Source organism: Camarhynchus parvulus, chromosome 1 (genome assembly GCF_901933205.1).
Source record: "Camarhynchus parvulus chromosome 1, STF_HiC, whole genome shotgun sequence".
NCBI lineage: Eukaryota > Metazoa > Chordata > Aves > Passeriformes > Thraupidae > Camarhynchus > Camarhynchus parvulus.
Window position 1 is genome coordinate 75,371,722 of NC_044571.1, and position 23,022 is coordinate 75,394,743.

General features: G+C 35.6%; 1 protein-coding gene across 1 annotated transcript in view; it reads right to left on the minus strand.

Annotated features, from left to right (window-relative positions):
• Positions 1 to 6,411: 6,411 nt before the first annotated feature.
• DYNC2H1 (dynein cytoplasmic 2 heavy chain 1) overlaps positions 6,412 to 23,022 on the minus strand; it is a 144,699-nt gene continuing 128,088 nt past the window's right edge. Inside the window, 4 exon segments of the mRNA XM_030946228.1 lie at positions 6,412 to 6,919; positions 10,452 to 10,568; positions 16,877 to 16,958; positions 17,291 to 17,400. Of these exon segments, the coding sequence (XP_030802088.1) occupies positions 6,761 to 6,919; positions 10,452 to 10,568; positions 16,877 to 16,958; positions 17,291 to 17,400 (468 nt within the window). The 3' untranslated portion in view covers positions 6,412 to 6,760.

Consider the following 23,022-nt stretch of genomic DNA (forward strand, 5'->3'; position numbering starts at 1 on the left):
ATCCATTTATTCTGTGAACTGCTTCATTTTCCATTGACTAACCCCTGAACTTGCTGATTGCTTATGAGGCAGCTGTAAAACTGAAGGACTTTGCAGGTCATTTCTATATGGAGCTGAAGGTAGAAAGAGCAGAAGGACATTATTTTCTTACTGTAATTTATACACTGTGCTTGAAATGATGAACATGTAACTAATCCAGACAGAGGCATGGCATATTTGAGGTTGGAGGAGACACCAGGAGGTCCCCAACAGCAGGGTCAGCTCTGAGGTCAGAATGGATTGCTCAAGGTCTTATCCAGTACAATTTTCAATACTTCCAAGCATGGTGACTGGACAACATCTCTGGGAAACCTGTGCCTGACTGTCCTCAGGGGGAGAATATTTTTCCCTGTATGCAGTTATGACATCTTGTCCCCTGTCCTCCTGCCATGAAATTTGATAACCTCCATGTAGGCAATGGGAGGCTGCCAACAAGTCCCTCCCCATAAAAGCTGCCTCTTATCCAGGTTGAAGAAGGCCAGTTCCTTAAGCCTTTTCCCATAATTCATTTGCTCCAGCCCCTTGGCCATCTTGGTGAACTGTCTCAAGTTTTCCAATGTCTTGTTTGGACCTGCTCCAATATGTCTGTGTCTCCACTGGGGAGGGAGCCCAGCACTGGGCTCAGAATGGCAGAAATGTGTTGCCAGTACTGTGCAGGGAAGGATCAGCTTCCTCAGCCTGCTGGCCACACTCTGCCTGGTGCAGAGCAGGAGGCTGGTGGCCTTCCATACTGCAAGGACACCCTTCTCCTCATTCTTCCTTCTCCTATGCAGGCACTGAAGATGTACAGAAATAGCTGCAAAATGGTTTAGAGTGGTCAGTCAGTGCCTTTTCCACTTTCAGAAACCAGGCATCTAGAAGGAAGGAGAATTTCACTTGCTGAATCACTTATTTCTAAAAAGAACTACATCACAACTAACTAGAAGCATTTTTTAAAGATGTAGCTGCTTATTCAGCACTGCTGTAAGAAACTTCCTTTGGAACGGACTGTTGATACAATGTTCTACAGACTATAAATTGTCTTTACCTTCCAAACCCATCTCAGTCCCCTGTGCCAGGCTCTCACCAGGGTCTAGTCCACAGTACCATCTAGTGGGAAATGTTGATACGACCATGACCATCCCAAGAAACTGTCATTTCTTCCCGATCTCAGTAGGTAAATTGTATGAAAATCCTCTTAGGCGTGGCAGTAGTACCATGCGGTATTGCATGAGGAGAACTCACCTTGCCAGGGGCTGAGACAAGTCAATCAGCTCTGACAATGAAATTGCCAATCTGAAACATTTCATAAGCATGATTACTAATTACTTTTTCCAAGGCTGATCTGTTAATAAGAACAATAAGAAGATAATAATAAGATAATAAAAATAATAGAAATAAGAAGAGTCCATATTTGCTGGTCTGAAAAATTAAGTAGATCTAACACTGGGGGAAAATGATGAAGAATATATCTAAGACTTCTTCTAAAGAGAGCTGGGGCAGCTGGCTGTCTCCTGAGATGCAAAGGCAGTAGCAATTCTGACACTTCTGTAGAAACTGCTCACAGTTAGAGTACACAGATCTGACACCCACCTAGGGCATCTGCTTACTGCAGTTCAGGCAGCTTCCCGTACAGGATCACCCAGCAGGAATAAGCACCAGATGGGGTATTTACACTGTGCACAAATGACATGTGCTCTCAGTTAATTTATGTGTTGGACAAGACACTGCAATGCAGATGGCTTTCATGAGGAAAAAATAGAGTTGCAACATATTCTCAATCAGGGTGAATACCTGAATTCTTGCATTGAGTAACCTGTCATGCCTACACACCCATTCTAGAACTAGCCTGTATACGAAGATCTCTGGATATTCTATCATTATTTATGTGCTATAATTAAGCCAAATTAATTCAACTTTAAAATAAAAAGAAATAGCCACCTCAATTTCCACAAAGATCATATCCTAAGAACTACTTGTGAGGCACATTGTAGCCCACACTAACAGTAATTGTTGTGAAGATCTTCAAAGAACATCAATGTTGCTCCTTGATTTTCTGAAACAGGCCAGTGAAAAGTATTTCTGTTTGTGCCAAACATACAAAAAGTGAAAAAAGCCTCTTCTGTTGCTTTCTAGGTCATGAGGACTAGGAGGAAATCTAGATTTTAAAGACTGGCAGTTCTTAAAACACACTCATTTGGTGAGCTCTGCTGTAAGGGGCTTCAGTATCTGAAATGAAATGCAGCTCCAGGAGATGGGGCTGAGTTATGAGCCTCACTGCCTGGAGGCCATGAGTTGAGGTGAAGGAGGATGGCCTCTGAAGCACGTGGGCTTCCAGGGAAGCTTCTGAGCTGTGAAGAACTCCAGTGCACTGAAGAAGCTGCACATCTTCAGAGAAGAGCACAGCATAAGAACCCACAGAGGCTCATCATGTTTTCTCAAGCATGACCCACTCTTTATTGGTCTTCAGACTCTCCCACATGTAGTTTCCTATTCAGACCTTTCATTTGCAAAGGATTAAAAATGTAAAAATTAAAGGGAATTAAAAATGCCCATGTAAATCTTCATATGGAAATTTCTAGTCCTGGTAAAGGCTGCACATTTTTATTATGGTAACCAATATTAAGTTGAATTTATGCAGACCCATTTTGTCATTGAAAGACAGTCTGTCAGTTTAAGAATGCATATTGATACATATAATGCATATATATAATGCATATTTGATGCTTTTGAGCATGGAGTTCAGGTTATTCCCCCTTCAACTCTAACAGTGATATAGCTGCTTGGGGACAAATTACTGCTGTTCTGAGTACTGGTCTCTGAAAGCTGAAATAAAGACACAAAGGGGAAAGACAATTTGCATCACCAGTTCTATTTATACTCAGCATAACTTGCATAACTTGCCTTCCACTGCAGCATTTGGACTTTAGTGAAATTCAAAAAATTTTATGGGAAAAAATTCTAAGTCAACTTAACTTAGCACTAAGATATGTGAGGTATTCTATCAACATCATAGGTCTTGTTTCTGAAAGGCTGTTTACCCCAAATAGCACAAAGTGAGTCTGACGCTTTAACAAATCTGTATTCTTGTTTGGGCACACAGCACACCTTGTGTCAGTAGACTTGCAGTGACAGCACGTCTTCCAATGGAGGACAGCACCAATATCTCACAGAAATGTGATAGCTATAAGGTCTAAAAGGAAGAAACTGTTCATTTCAAGGTTAAAATACATGCATTTGTAAAAAAAAATTTGTATTTTAAAGACATTCAGATATTAGTGCATAATCTTTATTATTTTCAAAGGTTTTGTTATCTTTTAAGGTTTTTTCACTTTGCATTTTGTCACTTTGATTTCTGTTGATAACAATTTGCACTTCCTGAAGATTTGCCGATCTCAAGTCTTCAAAAGAAAGTGTTTACAGAGCAGTAATGTGTGTTTTCTAAGATCTCTTTATATATCTCTTTTTGGTCTTACAAGTTCTTATACCCTTGAAACTGAATAGCAGAAAGGACTCTTTCAAACCCTTTTCAGACCATTAAGGCATTTCTGATGTTTTTATTTCTTGTGTTTACTGATTCATACTTCTCAATGGCTTATGCATGTGATACAGCTGCACTTTGGTGGTAATAAAAACTCTCCAGTTCTGTTTTTACTGCCAAAAATACAATTCCTATGATCTAGAGTAGCAATTACCTATAGTATCTTTCATTTAAATTACAACATTGGGTAGAAAGACAGCATATTATACAATGCAAACAGACAATACGTAGCAAAGAACACATGTTAAGTAATTTCTTTTTTCCTCTTTAGGTCATCTGTGAGCCATCTAAAACATTAGGTTCATAACTCCAGTTAGGAGAAGGAAAGATTAGTAAACTTAAATCACTTAAACAAAAGAAGTATCAAACACACTGCTTAATGCACTGTAAGTGCAAAATACAGCTCTCAGGGTTTGGGGGTATTTTTGTGATGATAATATTATATAATTAAAAATCTACTAGATTTCAAGCTGAAAAATTAGATTGACATTTAAATCAGTTTTTTGTCCTGTGCTGAAAAAAATATTAAGACATCAAAGACACCTCAAAAGAGAGAGCCTTTCACATGTGTAACAAAGATCAGCCTCAATGGTCTCCCACAGGATATCTGTCCAAATAAAAATATAACTCAATGTTCCGGTTATAGCTAAACATTAAGAAGCTTGAGGTTTTTTTCATATCAGTCAGGGAAGGCCTTAGAAAAAGCAGAAGCAAACCGACAGTTCCAGTAATGTGAAGGGGTTCTAAACTGAGAGGACAACCAAACAAAATGAGATTTAATCAAGCTGGCTAAGAGAAGGCTCTGACAGAAATGCATGAACGTGTGTCTGGCAACAAAACTCCTGATGCTGTTAGCTGAGAAATATTACACAGTTCTAAATCCACGGCAGTAGTGGCTGATAGAAGAGGTTACAAACCTCCACGGATAGGCCAGTTCTGAGGGATTAGGATACAGACAAGTCATCAGTAAGAATCAGTTCCTGACCCTGAAATAGAAATACGGTGTGGTAGGTTGGGAGGAGTCTCTTTTATATCTGTTCTTTCTGATAGGATCAATAGCTATATATTAGTAGAATCAGTAAGACTAAATATATAGCAAGAGGAGACTTGAGAGACTTTAAATAATAATCATATTTCACTTGGCAATATGGAAGGCATTTTGAAGCTTATAATGAGGAGAGAAGAAAAATTAAAAAAAAACCCAACAAAACAAGGAAATTCCTATAATATTCTTCTAATGATTCCTTTCATGATTTCTATCACTCACTTTTATTTCCCATTACAGACTTTTATTTCCCATTATAAGTAAGATAGGTCATCAAAACCACCTACTATGTCTCTGGTCTTTACTTTCTGTGCAAGGTAGATTAAAAGAAGGTGTATTATTTTCCAGACATCTTTGTCCAAACAGCTGAGCATTTGTATTTCTCTACCTGACACTAAAAAGAAGCTGGAATTCATAAGAGCCAGTATACTGATCCCTCAGTTTGAGATATATGAGAGCTGAAATTCAGTCTAGGTTATGAAAAAGTTGGATCCAAAAGGGAAAGTTGCAGCATGTTCTTTACATGTGCCTAAGGGAATTAAAAGTATGCCCTCTGCAAAACTCTTCATCTTCAAGGAAGTCTAGTACAGCAGAATATTTTCTCTGGACAAGTCACCCTTTAAATCTTTACAGAGCTTGTACATAGATTTACACAAGTGCTTTTGTTCTAATAGAGACTTTGTCATTTTCCCCTCAATTCTTCTTCAGAAACATTTTTTTTTCCAAATTTTCTACCCTTTTACTCTTCAGTGAATTAGAGTGAAATATATAAAGGAAGATAAGGCAATTATCTGAAAAGTATTAAGTAAGTCTATTCTGCTTTTAGACAGGATTCAATTTTAAAAATGTATGTTCAATTGTATCAAATTATTTTAGGACATATATTAGAAGAACAACTAAAATGGAAAACTTTCCAAATAGAGATGAAAGACCAACTTTAAGGCATGAACAATAGAGGAGATAAAAATGCTTGCTTCCAGAAGTTGACCTGAAAATGGGACCAATCTTTTCTCTGCTTTCCTTCTCTCTCCCTCAAATCATCAATGAAAAATATCAGGAAAGTGAAATATAGTCTTAATTTAAATACTAATTCAAAATGAATATAAAATCTATCAGATATATCAGAGCCAAACAATCTATTTTGTTTTACAAGCAAACCAAGAAAGTGCTTTGCCTTTGGCTTTTAAAAATATCTTCATGAGGTGTCTAATTCCTGTTAAAAATTAGACACTTTCAACTGTTGAGACATCAGTAATGCTGCTTCCTGCTGGATTTTAGGATTTTGTCTAATTGCACTCCAATGCTACGACAGCATCCCAACCTGACACATCATGAAACACTGAAATCAAACTTGGGTATCCTGCGCTAAGAACAAGATTCCCGGTGTTTCTCATGTCACAGACCAAAAGCGCTATTAGATCCCTCTGTCTTTCATTTAACAACTGGATGGAAATATCTTTTTTTCCTTTTTTTCTTTTTTTGTCTGTTTGGCTATTGCAGGCTTTTATGTGCGCGTTTCTACTGGAACTTAGTACAGTTCCATAATTTTTTTCAGTAACTTCTGGATAATACTCATGATATTATCTAACTTTGTAACTCCACATGAAGTTCATAAAAATCCTATTATTTACTACCTATACAAAGAAATACAAATACAAGTAAAACATCATTAAAAGAGACTGAAACATTTATCCTGATTCTTATCTTCAAGTAAAACATTAAATTTCAGTTACAAAAGGTAAGTTTTAAAATTTTATTTTATTAAATAACAGAGACATATGAATAACAGTTTCAAAAGGATAATGAAAAAAGATCAAAGAAAAAATGCTGACTTTGAATTTTTGTTCAATATTTCTGAGCAAACCAGAAGAGATTTCAACAACTTCAAGAAAGAAATACAGCATATTACAATCTAGAGAAACAATCCAAATTAGCAGTTTGTTGAATAGTGCCATGTCAATTTTTACAATATCCCACAAAGATACACTGAAGTTCTGTCAAGTAGAATTATTTAAATACATCTTAAAAAAATAAACAGGAATTAATAAACCATTTCTTTAAAAATATAAAAGCTATGAATCTAAAGTTCTCTTTTAGTATGTAAGAAATTAGATGTTTAAATGTCTCTTAACTTCACAAGTTGATGCAGTTTCAGATTACTGATTTTTCAAAAATAAAGCAGCTCCACATTGAATCCACTGGTCTTGGTTTCCTCCACAAGGTACATCAATATTTGTCACCACACGGTCTCTCTCCACACTAGAGTAGACTGGTAAAGATATGCATTCCTCTGGAGAATATGGACCATATGCATCCTGTCAATAGACAAGCTCTTAGTTATCACATAAAAAGACAACAAAGCATGAGAAAGCAATATTCTCCACTGGCATGGTATCTAAAGTGAAGATACAGTTTGGACACTGCAGCCTTGGACAAGGAAGTCTTCATTCAGGGCACTAAGGTGAAGAATTGAATGAAGCAGAGACTTCAGGAAAATCGCTCTCTCCATAACTCAAACACCAGGAAGGAAATAACAGGGGTGATCCTATGAACTACATATAAAAATATTCCTTCAGCTAAAACCCTCCCAAAAATCACACGTCAAAAGTGTCTGCAAACCAGGCTAAGGGAAGCGCAGATCAGTTTCCTGCAGAGAGAAAGTTGCCCAGGAGCCTCCCCAGGGTGTAGTGTGGGGAGCACCTCTCCTGGCAGGCTGGGGTGCTGTGGTGCCTGTGCCCTGGCAGAGACCCTACTGCCCCCTCCATCCCTGCAGCAAACCCTGCCCTCCTCCTGTGGCACAGCCCCTGGTGTCATCTGAGATACCTGCAAGCATCATACTGCAGGAACTACAATCCAAAAATCCTTACCCTACATGTTCCAGGCTACTTTATTGAACTGCTCCTCTCTGCTGTCTGTACTACAAACTGCCTTGGATGGTTTCCTCCTTGGGCTTTGCATGGGGCCTTGTCCATATGTGTGACCACAGAATTGAGCTCAAAGACTCCATCAAGACTTCCTACAGCACTTAATTTCAACCCATGATGTATTTAGTTACTACAAATAGTTCAGGGTTTGATTCAACTGATATATATTAAGCATGTTTTCTGTCAAACTCAAAATGTCCCATCCTGTCAACAGGAAAATGTCAAATTTTCAAGAACCAAGTAACAAAGAAGCACACTTGTCAGAAAAGAATTTTAAATAAAAATGAGTGTCATTTTAACTCAAATCACATCAAATGTGAGTTAGTGATGCTCCAATATTAGAAAATAACTAAAAACAGGAAAAAGGAAACATGCAAACAATAACCGCTTCAAGCACTTTGCCTTGCATGTGAAGTATAAAGTCATTACTGAAGAATTTTTCTGTTCCTTGTGAAAATCAACTTCTCCTGTCTTTTGGACAACAGTGTTTCAATCCTTGCAGAAGATTTATGTGTGATAATATTTGTATAGAGTAATTTATAATCAGGAACTCAGCTGTTCTCAGGACTGTACTTAGTCCATTTATTCCTTTGTTAACACTACTGAAGAAAACAAAATGCTGGCCAGACTGAGAGTAAAATGTTAATCAGAGAATTTAAATTCTGCCAAAGCTGGGAGCCAGAAGCTGGCCAGTTTGCTTTCAAAGACCTGGTTTTACACTTTTTAGGAATAAAATATCTGTTCCTGTGCCTTTCTCAATCCTGCTGATGTTTTAAGGAATCACATTATTGGAGGGTTAAAGCCATTCTGTGGAAGTCTTTTTAAGTCACAAATTCTTATGTCCTTGGCTTAAGTACAGTCCAAAAGTTCTCTTTGTCAGACTGCCTCACACACAGTTCCATCCCCTTTAGTGACACTCTTCACAGCATGGGATCCATCAGTGGATTAAAAATGAAAAGGACCTTCACAGTTTAATGTGAGAATAAGAGAATAAGCTTATGAGAATAAGCATGAATATGTGAATAACCATAGTGTTAATAGCTAAAAATATTATGTTTAGAGCACTGCAGGATTTTGAGGGGATTCTCTCAGAGAAATTCTCTAGGTTGAAGTTAAATTTGGTTGACAATTACTTCAAAGCATTACATTATACATACACTCTTGCTCACTAGATTTCAAAAGATGCATTTATGGAGAAAAGAAAACAAGTTCCAAACCTAAGAATTCTAAGATAATATGTTCAATTTTATGCACTCTTCTCCTAAGGAGAGGTAATGAAATTAAGGAAAATGAATGATATCCAATTCTGCTTTGGTTTCTGAGCACAGTATTTGATTATAGTCAATTTTTACAGTGATTGTAAAACAACTCAAGGGTAGACCAATTCAGAAAAACTCTCTTTAGAGACACTTTGTATTTAAAAAGTGGGCAGTTGACAAGTTATGGTCTGTGTTTTATAAGAACTATATTTTTTTCCAACACAAAGATGCCAGTTGCTATTCATTTCAAATATAACTACATTTGAGAAAGTTTAATTCATTGATTATTGAAGTATCTCAATTTTTAATTTTATGGATAAAGCTCTCTGCTGATTTCACATATAACTTTTGGATCCTACCTTTGGAGTTTAAAAAAATAGTGTTATTCAGAAAAGTACTAAAAAATCTGTTTTATTTCAAACACAAGATAAATGTCTTTCAGAACAATGGGAGGACTACTTTGAATTTTCATTTAAAATGTGTTTCCATTTGGTGTTACCATGGAAAAGCACACATATTACCAACCTCCACCATCCACCACTGAGCCAATATATTAGAATGTCTGTCAATTCAGTATTTATCCCATGCACCACCTCTCAAGTAAATTAGGAATCTGTTTATTTATCTGAAAAAACCAAACCCTCTAAATACCAAAAAACTGAAAAATCTTTCACTGGTCAACTTTGAAAGAGCTTTTGTGATCTTTTCATTTTTTGTCCTTTTTTTAAAATTTTCAGTATTTTCTTTCCTAACCAAGCTGGGAGCAATGGTGCAGCTGGTGGCTAGCATTTACTTCTGTGTTCAAGGTCTAAATCTGTCAACCTTTATACTTCTAATGCTGTACTATAATATAATGCTCTATTTCCCTTGCTGGAAATAACAATGAGAGAAAAACCAAGTTGGGATACAGCAGTGTGTTAGCAATGGAGCTCTTTGCATATTATCTGTCACAATACAGAAAGGTCATCATGGTGGTCTAGGCTGTCTCTAGAGTCACACTTGGACAGATTTATCCCAGATGTCTTCTGATGGGATGGGCTTCCTAAATGTGAGACGAATTCCATAATAAGTAATTTTTTGTTAAAAGACACAGCCTTGAATATATTCTATGTGACTTTTTGAGTTATTTATCAGCAATTGCTATGCCAATTGGAGGGCAGAAGCAGTAACAGTTTTTACTGTTTGGATTACTTTCTTTCATCTTAAAATCTGCAAGCACTGGCATTTTTTAAAATTAGTATAAGTAGGTGAAAGGCTTTCTTTGCTTACAGCTCACATCATGTTCTCTCTTTTTTATTGCCGCTGCATTTTGCTTCAATATTTAAAAAGCAAAGAAAATACATTCTAGGAATGAACTCCCAAACACATGTATATATTTACTCATAAAGGTTTGAAAACATGCTAATGTTTTTAAAAGACAAAGAAACTAAGGTATGACTGAAATAAAGCCCTTGCCTTCATCTAAGCAATATAAGCTAAAGAATATAAACAAAATTACAATAACTTTCAGTTTTAAATAATGTAACTGCTTTTCTTAGTAAAGACTGTGATTTTTATTTTGAAATGAAAGGAAAACAGGTCAGCAACATCACAGTGAAAAGCTACTACACAGAAAAAATAAAATTATGGGTCTTGAAAGTTTAGGGCTTTTAATAATTTAGTACCTGTGGAATCCAGGCCATGTAACAAGGGAGAACAGATGACACACTGGGAGAATCATGCAGATTTTCTGAAAGTCGATTTCCATCGAAACGACAACCTTCCAGTTGTAAGCCACTGATCTGCCATGGAAATATAAAATATTCAAACATAAATAACAGAATTAAAATGTCAATAATGATTACACTGTGCTTTAATAAATGATGAACCTTTTTACTGCGACCAAATTTTTAAATGACAGGAAATTAATTACTGTTATGTTCTTTGTGAGAATAGGAAACATGATTTAAAAGCAAGATCTGGACCACACTTCACTGTGAACTTCCTCTGATTTGGATTCACATTCTTTGAAATGCCGGAGAAAAATACCTGTAAATGTCATTAATTATGAAACTGCAGTTGCCTGGAATTTCATTAATGGAATTATGATAACAACAGCCAAGTTCACAACCATTACAATGTCAAGAAAAAGAGAAGAACAATCACTGCAATAAGCAGGACTTCCTGCTTGGAAGTCTGAGTCCAGCTTTCAAAGAATGGAATGTGCAACTACAGAGCTTCAGCAGAGGCAAACAAAATATATTGAAATAATATGAGAGAAAATTTTATTTAACAAACTCAAAACTTCTTAGACAAGCATTTTGCTGTTTTGCCAAAAATTAAATAAGAATCACAGATGCTTCTTTAAGTAACTATGCAGTGCTTTATTTGCAACATCTTTCAAGTGTTTTCTTTTAATTAAGTAATTTCGGCCTCTGAATTAAAGGTTCTATTTTTTCTTCTCTGGAGTCTTCCATAAATTGGTGACATCTATTCTAGATTCCTTTAAAAATAATTCCAATATTTGCTGATAGCTTTATTTTCCTCAGTACAAATACTACTAGTTTGCTACTACTACTACTACTACTACTACTACTACTACTACTACTACTACTACTACTACTACTACTACTAATAATAATAATAATAATAGTAATTTTGGCCTGCTGAAGTGACAACTTCCATTTTAACAGTAGGAAAACTTAATTCAATAATAACTTTCATTCAGCTTTTCAAAAGGCTAACTATCTAGCTGCAGCAGATATGTAACAGAAGCTACAATCTGAAAATCATCTGTCTGTTACACTATTGTACTAAAGCCTGAATTAAATTTATCATACTGAGGTTAACTTTCACCAAATGTATAGTTCATAAAGCAGTGCTGGAATTAGGAAATACAATGTTGCTGGATATTGGAGAAGTGATCACATAAGGAAAATGGAAAAAAATGTCATTTTCTAATATATTTTCCCTTGCAAGAAATTTTGAAACATCCATCAGATTGCATAAAGGAGTTAAAGTATGATGTTACAATGAAGATTAGTATCATAGATGAAATGGATATAATTTCCTTAGGTAATTTTAGTATTCTAAAATTATGTATTTTACACCAAAAGATGTAATTAAACAGTAACACAGTGTGGGTTACTGTCATGATTGAAAAGCCATGCTGTCCTCCCCAGTGTTAGGGGTTTTTAATTAATAATATATTAAGTGTAAATTAGCTAAGATTACATTTTGCATTTTTAATTTCTAGTTATTCTTTTGATTGTAGACAGGCATTACACTTCAAGAATTTGCTTCTTTAAACTCATATTTCTCTTTTAACACTGGGCTGGAGAATCTTCCTTACAATGTGCAAGATGCAGATGTACAGCTTCTAATATGAAAAAAAATATTATAAAACATGGCATTTAAAAAAGACATAGAACAAAGCTGTGTTCCTCCTTGGACAGACAGTGACCAGAGAAGTGACAATGCTCTTTAGAGCAATCTGTGCTTCATACAGACTGGACTAACAGCAAAACCACCAAAGCTGTGGATAACCTGAACCAAAACAATCCCAGATGGAAAGTTCAGAGTAGACTTTTTGTCTAACTTTCACACAAATTTTAGAAAGATTCATCTCCTATGTTATTCTTTCCATCCTTCTTGCTTTCTGCAGGGAATATTTTTAGGGACCACAGTTTAATAAATAACTATGGCAAAGTTATTGGACAAAGATTGGTCTGATGAAGAGGTTTTAAAATTTGTTGCTAGGATGTTCAAAGGTCTGGCTATCCTGAACATCTCTGAAAGAAATTTCTATAGAAGTGGGTTATCTATTGAAAAAATTTTTCAGTGCACTTTTCTTCTTCTGATATTTGCAGTCCCTTTGACATTACAGTTGTGTAAAATACCATTTGATCTCCTGGAAAACTTCTCCTGGAAACCAATGGTAGAAACTCCTTTGAAGATTAGGACCAAATTTTTACTTTTATTCAACATGAAAAGACATTAAGAAAAAAAACCCAATAATACTAGAACAATGTACTTTCTATACCATTTGACTGAGTACACCAATAGCCATGTTTTCATTTCTATAATAAACATTATAGAGAAATTACAAGTACTATAAAAGACTTGAATTTCACAGCATCTGTAATATAATCATAGTATCTTTGAAACTCACCAGAGAGTAATGGCAGAAGTTGACCATAATTTTTAACTCTTTCAAAGAATTTGGCAGTTCATAGTTATCAGTACTAGTTTAGGTTCAAAAAAGCTATTTTTACACATTACAGACTACGTTTCTTTAAAATACCTTTGTAGAAAGTGTGCTGATACCATGGTTTAAAGCACATCTGTTTCCAAATTTCAAATTCTCTGCAACAGATCTTCCCTTACTAATTAATGCCATAATTTTCCACGACATGATCCAAACTGCAGCAGACTTTGGGAAGTCATATTTTTCACTTCGTTACCTCTACAGGCCTCCATCATTAATTTATTGACATTTTGGGATGGAGGTATACCGTAAAAAAATACCTCTCAGTATGCTTTTAATAATATATCTGTCAGTTGCTAAGAGTATAGTTTTGATATTAATACTCATATTGCGGATTTGAGACTCTCAGTAATTTTTTATTTTTTACTATGTATATTAAGTCCTACCCAAGGACATACTACTTACTACCCAGTAAGTTTCTTACCATATTTCTTCCTTTCTTTCACTCTTTTCTACAATACAGAAAATTGAATGCCAAAAGGAATGACTACCTGCTGTCGTGAAACAGCACAATCAGTGCACAAAGCAAACAGAAAAGAAGTATTTGCATATCAATATGTAATTTTAGTCCAATAGCCATACATTTTCAGTACCTTTTGTAAAAGCAACCTGGAGTGACATTAAAGAAGATGTAATTTCATACAGATTGATTCTAAGTGATATTGAGGAAGGTGTAATTTTATACAGCTAGATCCTAAATCAAATATTCATCACATATTACTAGAGGAGATCCACTCCACATCATACATCTAAACCATCACCTGAATTAACACTGATAATTTAGCATCTCATTTGATAATTCACATAAGACTAAGGTGTGTTCTTGGCCTGATTTTTCCTCTGCCTACTTTGCAGTTTCACTGACAGTTCTAGAACTGCACACTTCTAACTTACAGATGATCATAGGGTAAATTATTTGTATTTTTAGGCATAGTAAGATCAACCATCTACAATTGCTGAAGCTTGATGCCATTTTTTAAAATCACAGCAAGACCAAGAAAGCATTTTCATCATACAGACTATAAGGAGATCTCCTTTTTTCCTTATCATAGAATAAATTCTAAGTCATCAAAACCTTTTAAAATAAAAAGTAAGAAAAAATCTTGAAGAACATGTCTTCGAAGCCTGACAATTTTCCTAAGAAAGTTATATGAAGTATGTGTGACTATCAGGTTTAAATTCACCTGTATTCCTACTTGTACTTCCTTCAACAGAGACATTCTATTAGGTTTTTAAGTATTTGTTGATTCAGAGACTTGAGCAGAACTCTCCAACACCCTGAAAGAGAGTCCCCCAACTCTGTGAGTACAAAATCAAGTCTCTCGGTGGAGTTAGTTACATAAAGTGAAATAATACCATTTGCATCAATTGAGACTGATAAACCTCAGAATAGCCTATACCATGGTCTGTTTCCTGCAGGGGAGTCTGGTAAGCTACAATTTCTTATTTAGGTGGGATAAAACAAGTCCCAGCTATCTCACCACAGTATGTGTTTAAGGACTTATTATTTTTGCTGATAGAATTCTCTTTTTTTGAGTTCCCACCAGAATAGCTTCCCATTGAACAAGGTTATCCTGAATTCTTGAAACTGCCAATACAACATTTACTTTACCAGTATTAAAATTCATATTGCTCTGGTGAACCAACCATAATGTACAATCCAGAGGATCCTTATCAAACAAGACACATTTTAGAGAATTACTTTTCTGAATCAATGACACTTTCATGCCCTAGTTATAGCCTCTGTTATATATAGCTTTACTAATGGGAAAGTTTCTTCTCAGTTCTCCATGAACATGAGGAAGGACTTATGGTAGAGAAATCTAAATATTCAGCATTGCAAAGGGTTCCAAAGCCTTTCCATTCATCAAAGATTAAAAGGAGCAGTGAAAATACTAGTGATTTCTTACTAATAGAGAATCAATGAGTATTTCTCTTAGAGAGGAAAAGATAATATTTAAATCAAGCGAAGAAACTTGACAGGACTCTTATATTACGCTAAAAATAACCAATCACCTAACTGTTTGTTCTATTCTCAGGGCAGAGAATTTCTTCTTAAACAAAATTCTCTTTTGATTTTAAATCCCTCTTAGAACATGACACATTCTTGTAAAGCAATAGATCATATACATTAACCTTTTGCCTACACATGATATAGACTGCTAACAGTGTACTTTAACTAGCATTGACAAAAAATTGCCACATAAATTCTCAGACAGTAAAACATTTTAAATTTCAGTCAGAAGTTTAATAAAAACTGGAGTACTGTTACAAAATTCTTTCCTCTCACTCTATTTGCCCAGAAGCTCCTTCAATCTGGCAACTGTAAAACACTGTGATATTTTTTAATATATGAATATACTGAGTTAATGTTATTTAGGAGTTGAGGTACTTGACATTGACTTCTGACATTTTTCAAAAATGTTAACACGGTTTTGAAGAACTTCAAGCTCCTACAGTCTGCAGCTGATAGCTAGCCTACTAGAATGACTGGTCTGAGATGTGAAACTGTTTTGACTTACTGCTATGGCCTTAGAAGCCTTGGCTGAATCTGTAACCTCAGATCATGTGATTTGCAGGTATATTTGTCATATACCAGATTTAAACCAAGCCCTAAAAGTTCCCTGGTTTATTTATCTCCAACTTCTACAGCCCTCTCTTCTCATGCTTATGAAATGAAGCAGGCAGGCATTACTTTTACTTAAATATCAAAATTGAAGAATTTTCAAAATTACATTCTCTAGTTCAAACAGGAATTAATTCAAAAAAGTTCAAAAGACTGCACTGTATTTAGGGCAGATTGGATGATTACAGTTATCTTTACTGGCTTTACAATATATTGTTATTTTAGGAATATGAAAACTTACATATTCTGTATTAATAATTTTTGACAGTGTCAGAAGCCAGCTCAGAACCTTAATATCTCCCCCACCCTTGTGTCTGTCTGCATTACTAGACTAGAGACTTGTTCTCTCTCTCTCTCCTAATGCAGCAATCTCTGCTTTAGCTGCATGGACCCCACAGCTGCTGGTGAGTGTCCTGCATTGAGCACAAGTGTCTCTGTGGGGATGTGGTTTTAAGGGCCAAGCTCCATGCTGAACACAGAACGTGGAGCTGTGCAGCATTATTTTGGGATCAACATACCTGTAGGAAGACAGCACAGAAAACTTACTTTGTTAATTCCCTACAAAATTAAGTATAAAAAAGGTGCACAGAGACCTGTGCTGACCAAAGTGGCAGTTTTACCTGGAATGTTAAGAAGCTAAATTAAACCATTTGGGGATTCATCTCTACTTTGCTGTCAAAGCAATCAGTGGTGACTTTATGGTTGCTGGCTGTAGGCTTAACTAACATTTAAAAATTCCTGGGTTTTTATAATATCAAAAACTAGTCATCTAATAGTTTACTTTGGTTTATTTCCTTAGTAGTCTGCTTCCAGTGATTAAAGAAATTTTAGCACATGCCTTAGACTTACAGATTTACATTTTTATTTCCTCTGGCTACCAGCCACTCGTCTATCTGGACAAGAGCAAAATTCTAACTCATAAAAATTGCAGCTTCAATTTTCATCTAAGAGGTGGTTGAAGAGAATGGAGGAATAAGCTTAATTTTAAAACGACAACAGAGACCAGGGAGAAGACAAAAGATAACTGCTTTCCTTTTCTATTTTCTGTGGAATTTTGCACTGTCATTTTAGTAGCTGTATACCATTAACCAGCCTTTTTACCTCTGGTACACCAATTATTTATAGCTCAGTTTTCTAGGAAGTTTACGGACAGATGACTTGGACTATAGTGATAAAACATCCTCATAAAATACTAGTAAAACATCCTAGTAAAATACCTTAACTTGTAGTTTGCCTTCCTCTATTCGCCCTTTCCATGAAGCTGTAAATTTAAGACTGTCCACTGAACACCTCATTACTCTGCAATGGAAACACACATACAATAAATCTTACAGATGTGAAACAACAGGATATCAAACACAAAACCAAACTCTATGTATTTTCAATGTGCACCGTATGATACTAAGTCTTACTTTGAAGAAAAATACATCTCTAACTGAAAAAAACCCCAATAATAAGTATTTAAATAGGTAACAGCTACTTTACTTCAAGGCAAGAAATAAAAAAAAAGATGACTGATGACAGCAATTGACATAACTTTTTGGCTCTGTGTCCTCAAAATGAAATAACCATCCTCACACATAAGGAACAATGGCACATTAACACAAATAGGCACATTATTTTTCCCTCACCTTGCAGTCTCCTGGCGTAAGGCATTGAGAAATGTGTCTGGATGAAACAGCTCAGAAAGGTCAAGGGTGTCTGACAACAGTTTCTGTTTCTCTGCTTTTTCTACCCAATTCTAAAAGAGAGAAAAAAAAAAGAAAAGAAAAGAAATCCTGAAATAACTGAAATTATTATTTGATTTTTTAACATTTTGAGTTAATGTGGGTATGTCAATTATTATGATTAATGAAAAATGTTTGCGTAAACATACTGTAACCTCAAAGCTTAATATTAATTTCTATTATTTCACACTGAAAAAGAAATGAATACCCTCTTAAAATATAAAGAAAATTAGCAGTTTATACATAACATGACTCACCCATTCTAAATAAACTCATGTTTCATTCTTTGTTCATTGAAGCTTACTTTGTACAGTGAAAAGTTATTGTTGTATGATGAAAATTATAATTTCAACAATTTTATCATTGTTGAATCCCTATTTCACCTTTACTTACTGGGGGGTTTATGTTTTCCATCAAAATAGCTGCCATTTCTGTCTTTGCTTTAATAAGTTCAGGAAAATAACATCATTCCTTTTAGGTACACTTTAAGATCATTTTTTTGTATAAATAGCACATTATATTGAAGAAACACTTGATTTTCAATCTGCAGTAACAGTTTCTATAACTACTTGCCAACAGGTTTTTAAAATATTCCTTACTACTAGGTTGATGCTGCCATTTTTAGTATATTATTTGAAGACATGAATTCACAGAATTGATTAGAAGATAAAAACTGGACTCTGTTATACGTGGCAATAAATGAATCTAATAAAGGTGGGGAGAATAACTGTCCTCAATTATCCTTACAGAGCACATGCCTCAACCTTCTTTCACTCTTCTTACTGGCAGCTGTGAAGTCTGTTAGGAGCAGCCAGCTCTGAATTTCTCACCAATGCAACACCTTGTGTGCCAACATGAGAAAAGAGACACACATTGCACCTCGCCATCTTTATAAACCATGCCATCTTTATAATCCTAAGAAATGCAATCTTAGTTTGGTTCTCAAGACATTAACAATCTCAAGCAAAGACTTTGTTCTCTTCAGACAAGATATTTAGGAACCTGACTGGTTATGCAACAGTTCACGCTAAAAATCCTCTTCTGAAACATTTAAAACGTATCTCTTTGGTACAATTTATTTATATGATATAGTCACAGTCCTTACAATGGCACTGCAGTATGAACCTGAAGAAACTGCATAACTGACCCTACAAGTAAGCTCTTCACAGATACGCCTTCAAGGCCAGATAGGATGGCGGTCTGAGCAACCTGGCCTAGTGGAGGGTGTTCTTGCCCATGGCAGGGGGGTGGAACCAGATGATATTTAAGGTACTTTCCAACCCAAAGCATTCTGTGATCCTGCAAATACTAAGATAGAAACTAATCAGAGAATAAGATTCCACATGCTATCACATGAAATATAATATCAAAACAGAACAGAGAAAGACAAGCCCCACTCCTTTCTAGATACCAGCTCCCAGGAAATGATAAAATTACAGCAGTCACTGAATAAAAAATCTTGGAAGTTACACTCTCATCACACAATGTACCTGCCAAGCATCTATATCATGTTTAAAAATTACTTTATTGTATTGTTTGAACTGCTGACAGATGAATAATTCCATAGAACCATTTTGGAAGTGACAAAATCATCGAAAATGCAAGTAGATAACACTCAGTAAGTTTTATTTTATTTTGGCAATGTGTCAAACATCTCCATAATGTTTCCACCATGTTAAAGCCTTTAATCAGTTTTGATTTTTTTTATCTGCCACATCACTGATTACGAGCCCTCAACCCAAATGATTATGAATCTGTTCAGAGATTTCTGCTTTCTATTTTCATTAGGTAAATGTACACAGTTAATGACTCTTATCTGCATGATTCTTTTAATGACTTTATATAACTTTATGAAACTCATGACTTCAATTTCTTTTATCATATAGCAGTAAATGTGTTCTGATTAGGAGAGGTTTTGTAAATTGTTTTGTGTAATAAAAGTAGACATCACTTCAACTTGTAATTAATATAATCATTATATTGCTGTCATCAAATAAACTTTTAATGTAACTGCTAAGGAGAAACACTGTCAGGAACACAGATGTTTATATTCCACCCAATTAAAAGACCAGTATGGGTAATATTAATTCTGAACACATATAATTAGTAGTACTAGGATGTACACAATAACAAAAACTTTCATTAGATCACAAAAGCAAAATTGTAATGTCTTGTACTGCTCTATATAAAGCTGAATATGTAGCTCATTTACATCCATTTAAATAAATAATTTTAGATGCAATCAAATGTATTTTACAACCCAATTGTAAAAAATATCTTTATTTTAGTTCTATAAGATCATATGACAGCCTATTAGGGAAATGCTACAGTCTCAAAAGACAACACCACTCAATTAACAGATCATTTGTCACTGGTAGTGCCACTGCCATAGGGCTGGAAGAGATCAGGTGTTGATGGGAAGGAAACTTAAGCTAAGCTGTAGAAAGACTGAAGTGATGTTTCTTGAAAGGGAAAAATCCCTCCCCCACCCAAATCTGATAGAAACATGTAATGACTGCATTTGTCAAAGTGATGAAAAGTTGTTTGACTTATTCATCTTGGTTGGCCATGCAGCATTTCAGTCTGAAGGGCTTTCTTCCATCACCAACTCTTATATAACTATATAACTATTATACCAACAATGCGGTCTACAAGTCCGAATATCCTAACCCGGAAAATAAGTTTATTCCAAAATGTAAGAAAAAATCGATCATCCACTCTTCTTTGCAACTGTTTATTTCAAAATTTCATTATTGCAATATTTTCTGATTATTTCTCATTACAATTACACCAGAAATTCAACTGTCTGTGATAGATTGATTTAGAATATTATTATTATTATTATTATTATTATTATTATTATTATTATTATTATTATTATTATTATTATTATTATTATTATTATATCAAAACTTATCAGCAATTCCCAAAATGATTGCAAAGCAATTCCTGGCAGGGTATTTCAAAACTTCCATTAATGTAGGGTTCTGTCTGCTATAATAAAAACATTTTCGTTTCTTTTCTTTTCCCCTTACATAAACAATCTCTTAGCATGGTCTCAGGTAGTTCAAATAATATTTTTTCATGCATCTTAACATCCAATAAACATCTATTCCATTTTCAGAGAGAAGTCTTCCTTATCATCTATAATCCCAAAGCAAACTGAGTGCCTCATTGAACAGTGGAAGGAATAAGGAGGCTGCCAGATTTTCATATTATTATTCATACAGCTTTAGGATCAGAGAATTCCTCTAAAATGAAGCAAGTACTCTTCCTTCACCAGTTTTAATTCATTCCAAATGTATATTCTTCTACTGCATTTTTCTATTGCTGTGGTCCCCAAAGAGAACTTATTCTGAAAAAGAAAATCATATAAATCACCACAGAGGTGATTTCATTTTTGTGCCTAGATGGAAAATTGTATTCAGTGTTACACGCATATGCATAGCCAGGAACCAAACAGTATAATTCTGTTTTTCTACAAGTTTTAGAAGTTTTCCACATTACTAGGGAAAAATATGCAGAACTTTGGCTAAGTCTGAGAGTAAATGATGGTGAGTAGCACTGCTAGGGGAGTCAGTACTCAGTTAACTGGAGTTTAGACTGAGCCAAGGTCAAACAAGCAGTTATGCTACAATCCCATTTTCCTCCCAGTGCAGCAGCTGCTCTACAGGTTTGCTCCAAAGTGCAGGCATTCAGTGATAAACACCAGCAGGAATGACAGTTTAACAGCTCAAAGAAATGAAACAGATGGACTTTTGCAAGCACTGAGCCCAGAGAGGGTAATGCATAGGGTTCTGAGGAACAACAGGTATACAACAATTCGCTCCCTCGTGGTAATTCTTTGTATGTGAAATCCTTGAGCCATTATTCTTGAGGGAGATATCCTTTATTAAATGAATGTGTGAATATTGCAGTATTTCAGATATATGATAAGGTGTTGGCCCATACTTACAAATGATAAGTAACAGAGTAATTTAATTTGGAGTTTATGTTTGGTTTGATTTTTTTTCCTTCTTCCTTTTCTCTTTTCCTTTTCTCTTTTCCCCTTTCCTTTCCTTTCCTTTCCTTTCCTTTCCTTTCCTTTCCTTTCCTTTCCTTTCCTTTCCTTTCCTTTCCTTTCCTTTCCTTTCCTTTCCTTCCCTTCCCTTTCCCTTCCCTTCCCCTTCCCTTCCCTTCCCTTTTCCTTCCCTTTCCTTTCCTTCCCTTCCCTTCCTTCCCTTCCCTTCCCTTCCCTTCCCTTCCCTTCCCTTCCCTTCCCTTCCCTTCCCTTCCCTTCCCTTCCCTTCCCTTCCCTTCCTGTCCTGTCCTGTCCTGTCCTGTCCTGTCCTGTCCTGTCCTGTCCCTCAGACCAAAACCACTGGCTACTGCTTTAAACCAAACACTATTAAAGCTTTACTTCAGTTTTCCACACCTCAGAGCCCCCCTGCTTGTTCAGGAAGTCTGAGCAATAACAGCACAGTGTTACAGCAGGAATGTTCTAGGTCCCTTAGCATCAGCATGCTGGCCAACCACCTGCTAGAAGCAGATAGACAGTAAGGTACAGCTGACAGAAACATAAGCAGATGTGATCTCATTCTGGCTACTGTATTAGTTCATTTTTTATCAAAACAGGAACTTAACTTCCCCTGAATTTGTTTCTGACATTTAATATGGATATCAGAATGATGCATAGGAACTGCAAAAACATTCCTACAAGTTCATGATTGACATATGCCAAAAATACCTACTTCCAGATATTTCCTGTATGACCACTAAACACAGAATCCAGTTAGGCAATACTCCTATGCTTCATGCCTTCTAGTCTCTTCTTTCTCAAGCACATCAGTCACCAAGCACTAGATTGTATTTGCAGTTTCACAGCAAGTGTATAACTGGGTAAGGAAGCCTAAGAACTGGAACTATTCCTTGGTGGAATCAACTCCCCATCTCCAAAAATAAATTGCAGAGGACAGAAAACAGTGGCATACAATATTCATTTGTAGATAAAAGACTAGACTGTCTACAATAATACCTGGACAAAGTCAGGACTACATCAGATAGAAATCCTTTGCAGAGCTCTGGAGCAGGGATGCTGAAATCTACACTGTGATGGTGCTCGTGTGATTAAACAGGGATACAGAATACTCAATATATTAGCCACTGGTAATGATGGGATGCACTGCAGTAATTTGTTTTACAGTACCAGCTCAAAGGCTATACTACAATGAAGAGAGCCAACAGAAAACTGCTTACTTTGCCATGACTCGTTTTCCCTGGTAACACTCCATGAAATACAGATTTTCCATTAGCATCTCCCTCACAGTCCTTGTTCCTCTACTGAAACAATGACCCCTTGAACAGCAGTCACCAGTCTCTCTCCATTTTTTTCATTCTTGTTTACCAGTCATTTATGTTTTGTTAACATCCTCTCTTAAGGCTGTCAAAATACGGAGAAAATCTCTCACCATGCCTGTGTCACAGAACTCTACTATATTAGTAACTATTGAGGCTTAACCTAACTCTCAGATAAGTAAGAATGTTAATCAAACAGACTAAAGCAATCTAATCAGAAATTGCTTAACTCTGTGGGGCCCATATCCCAAAATGCCTAGAAGATACCACAATTAAAAGGCAAAGAAGCAAATCTGGGTTTT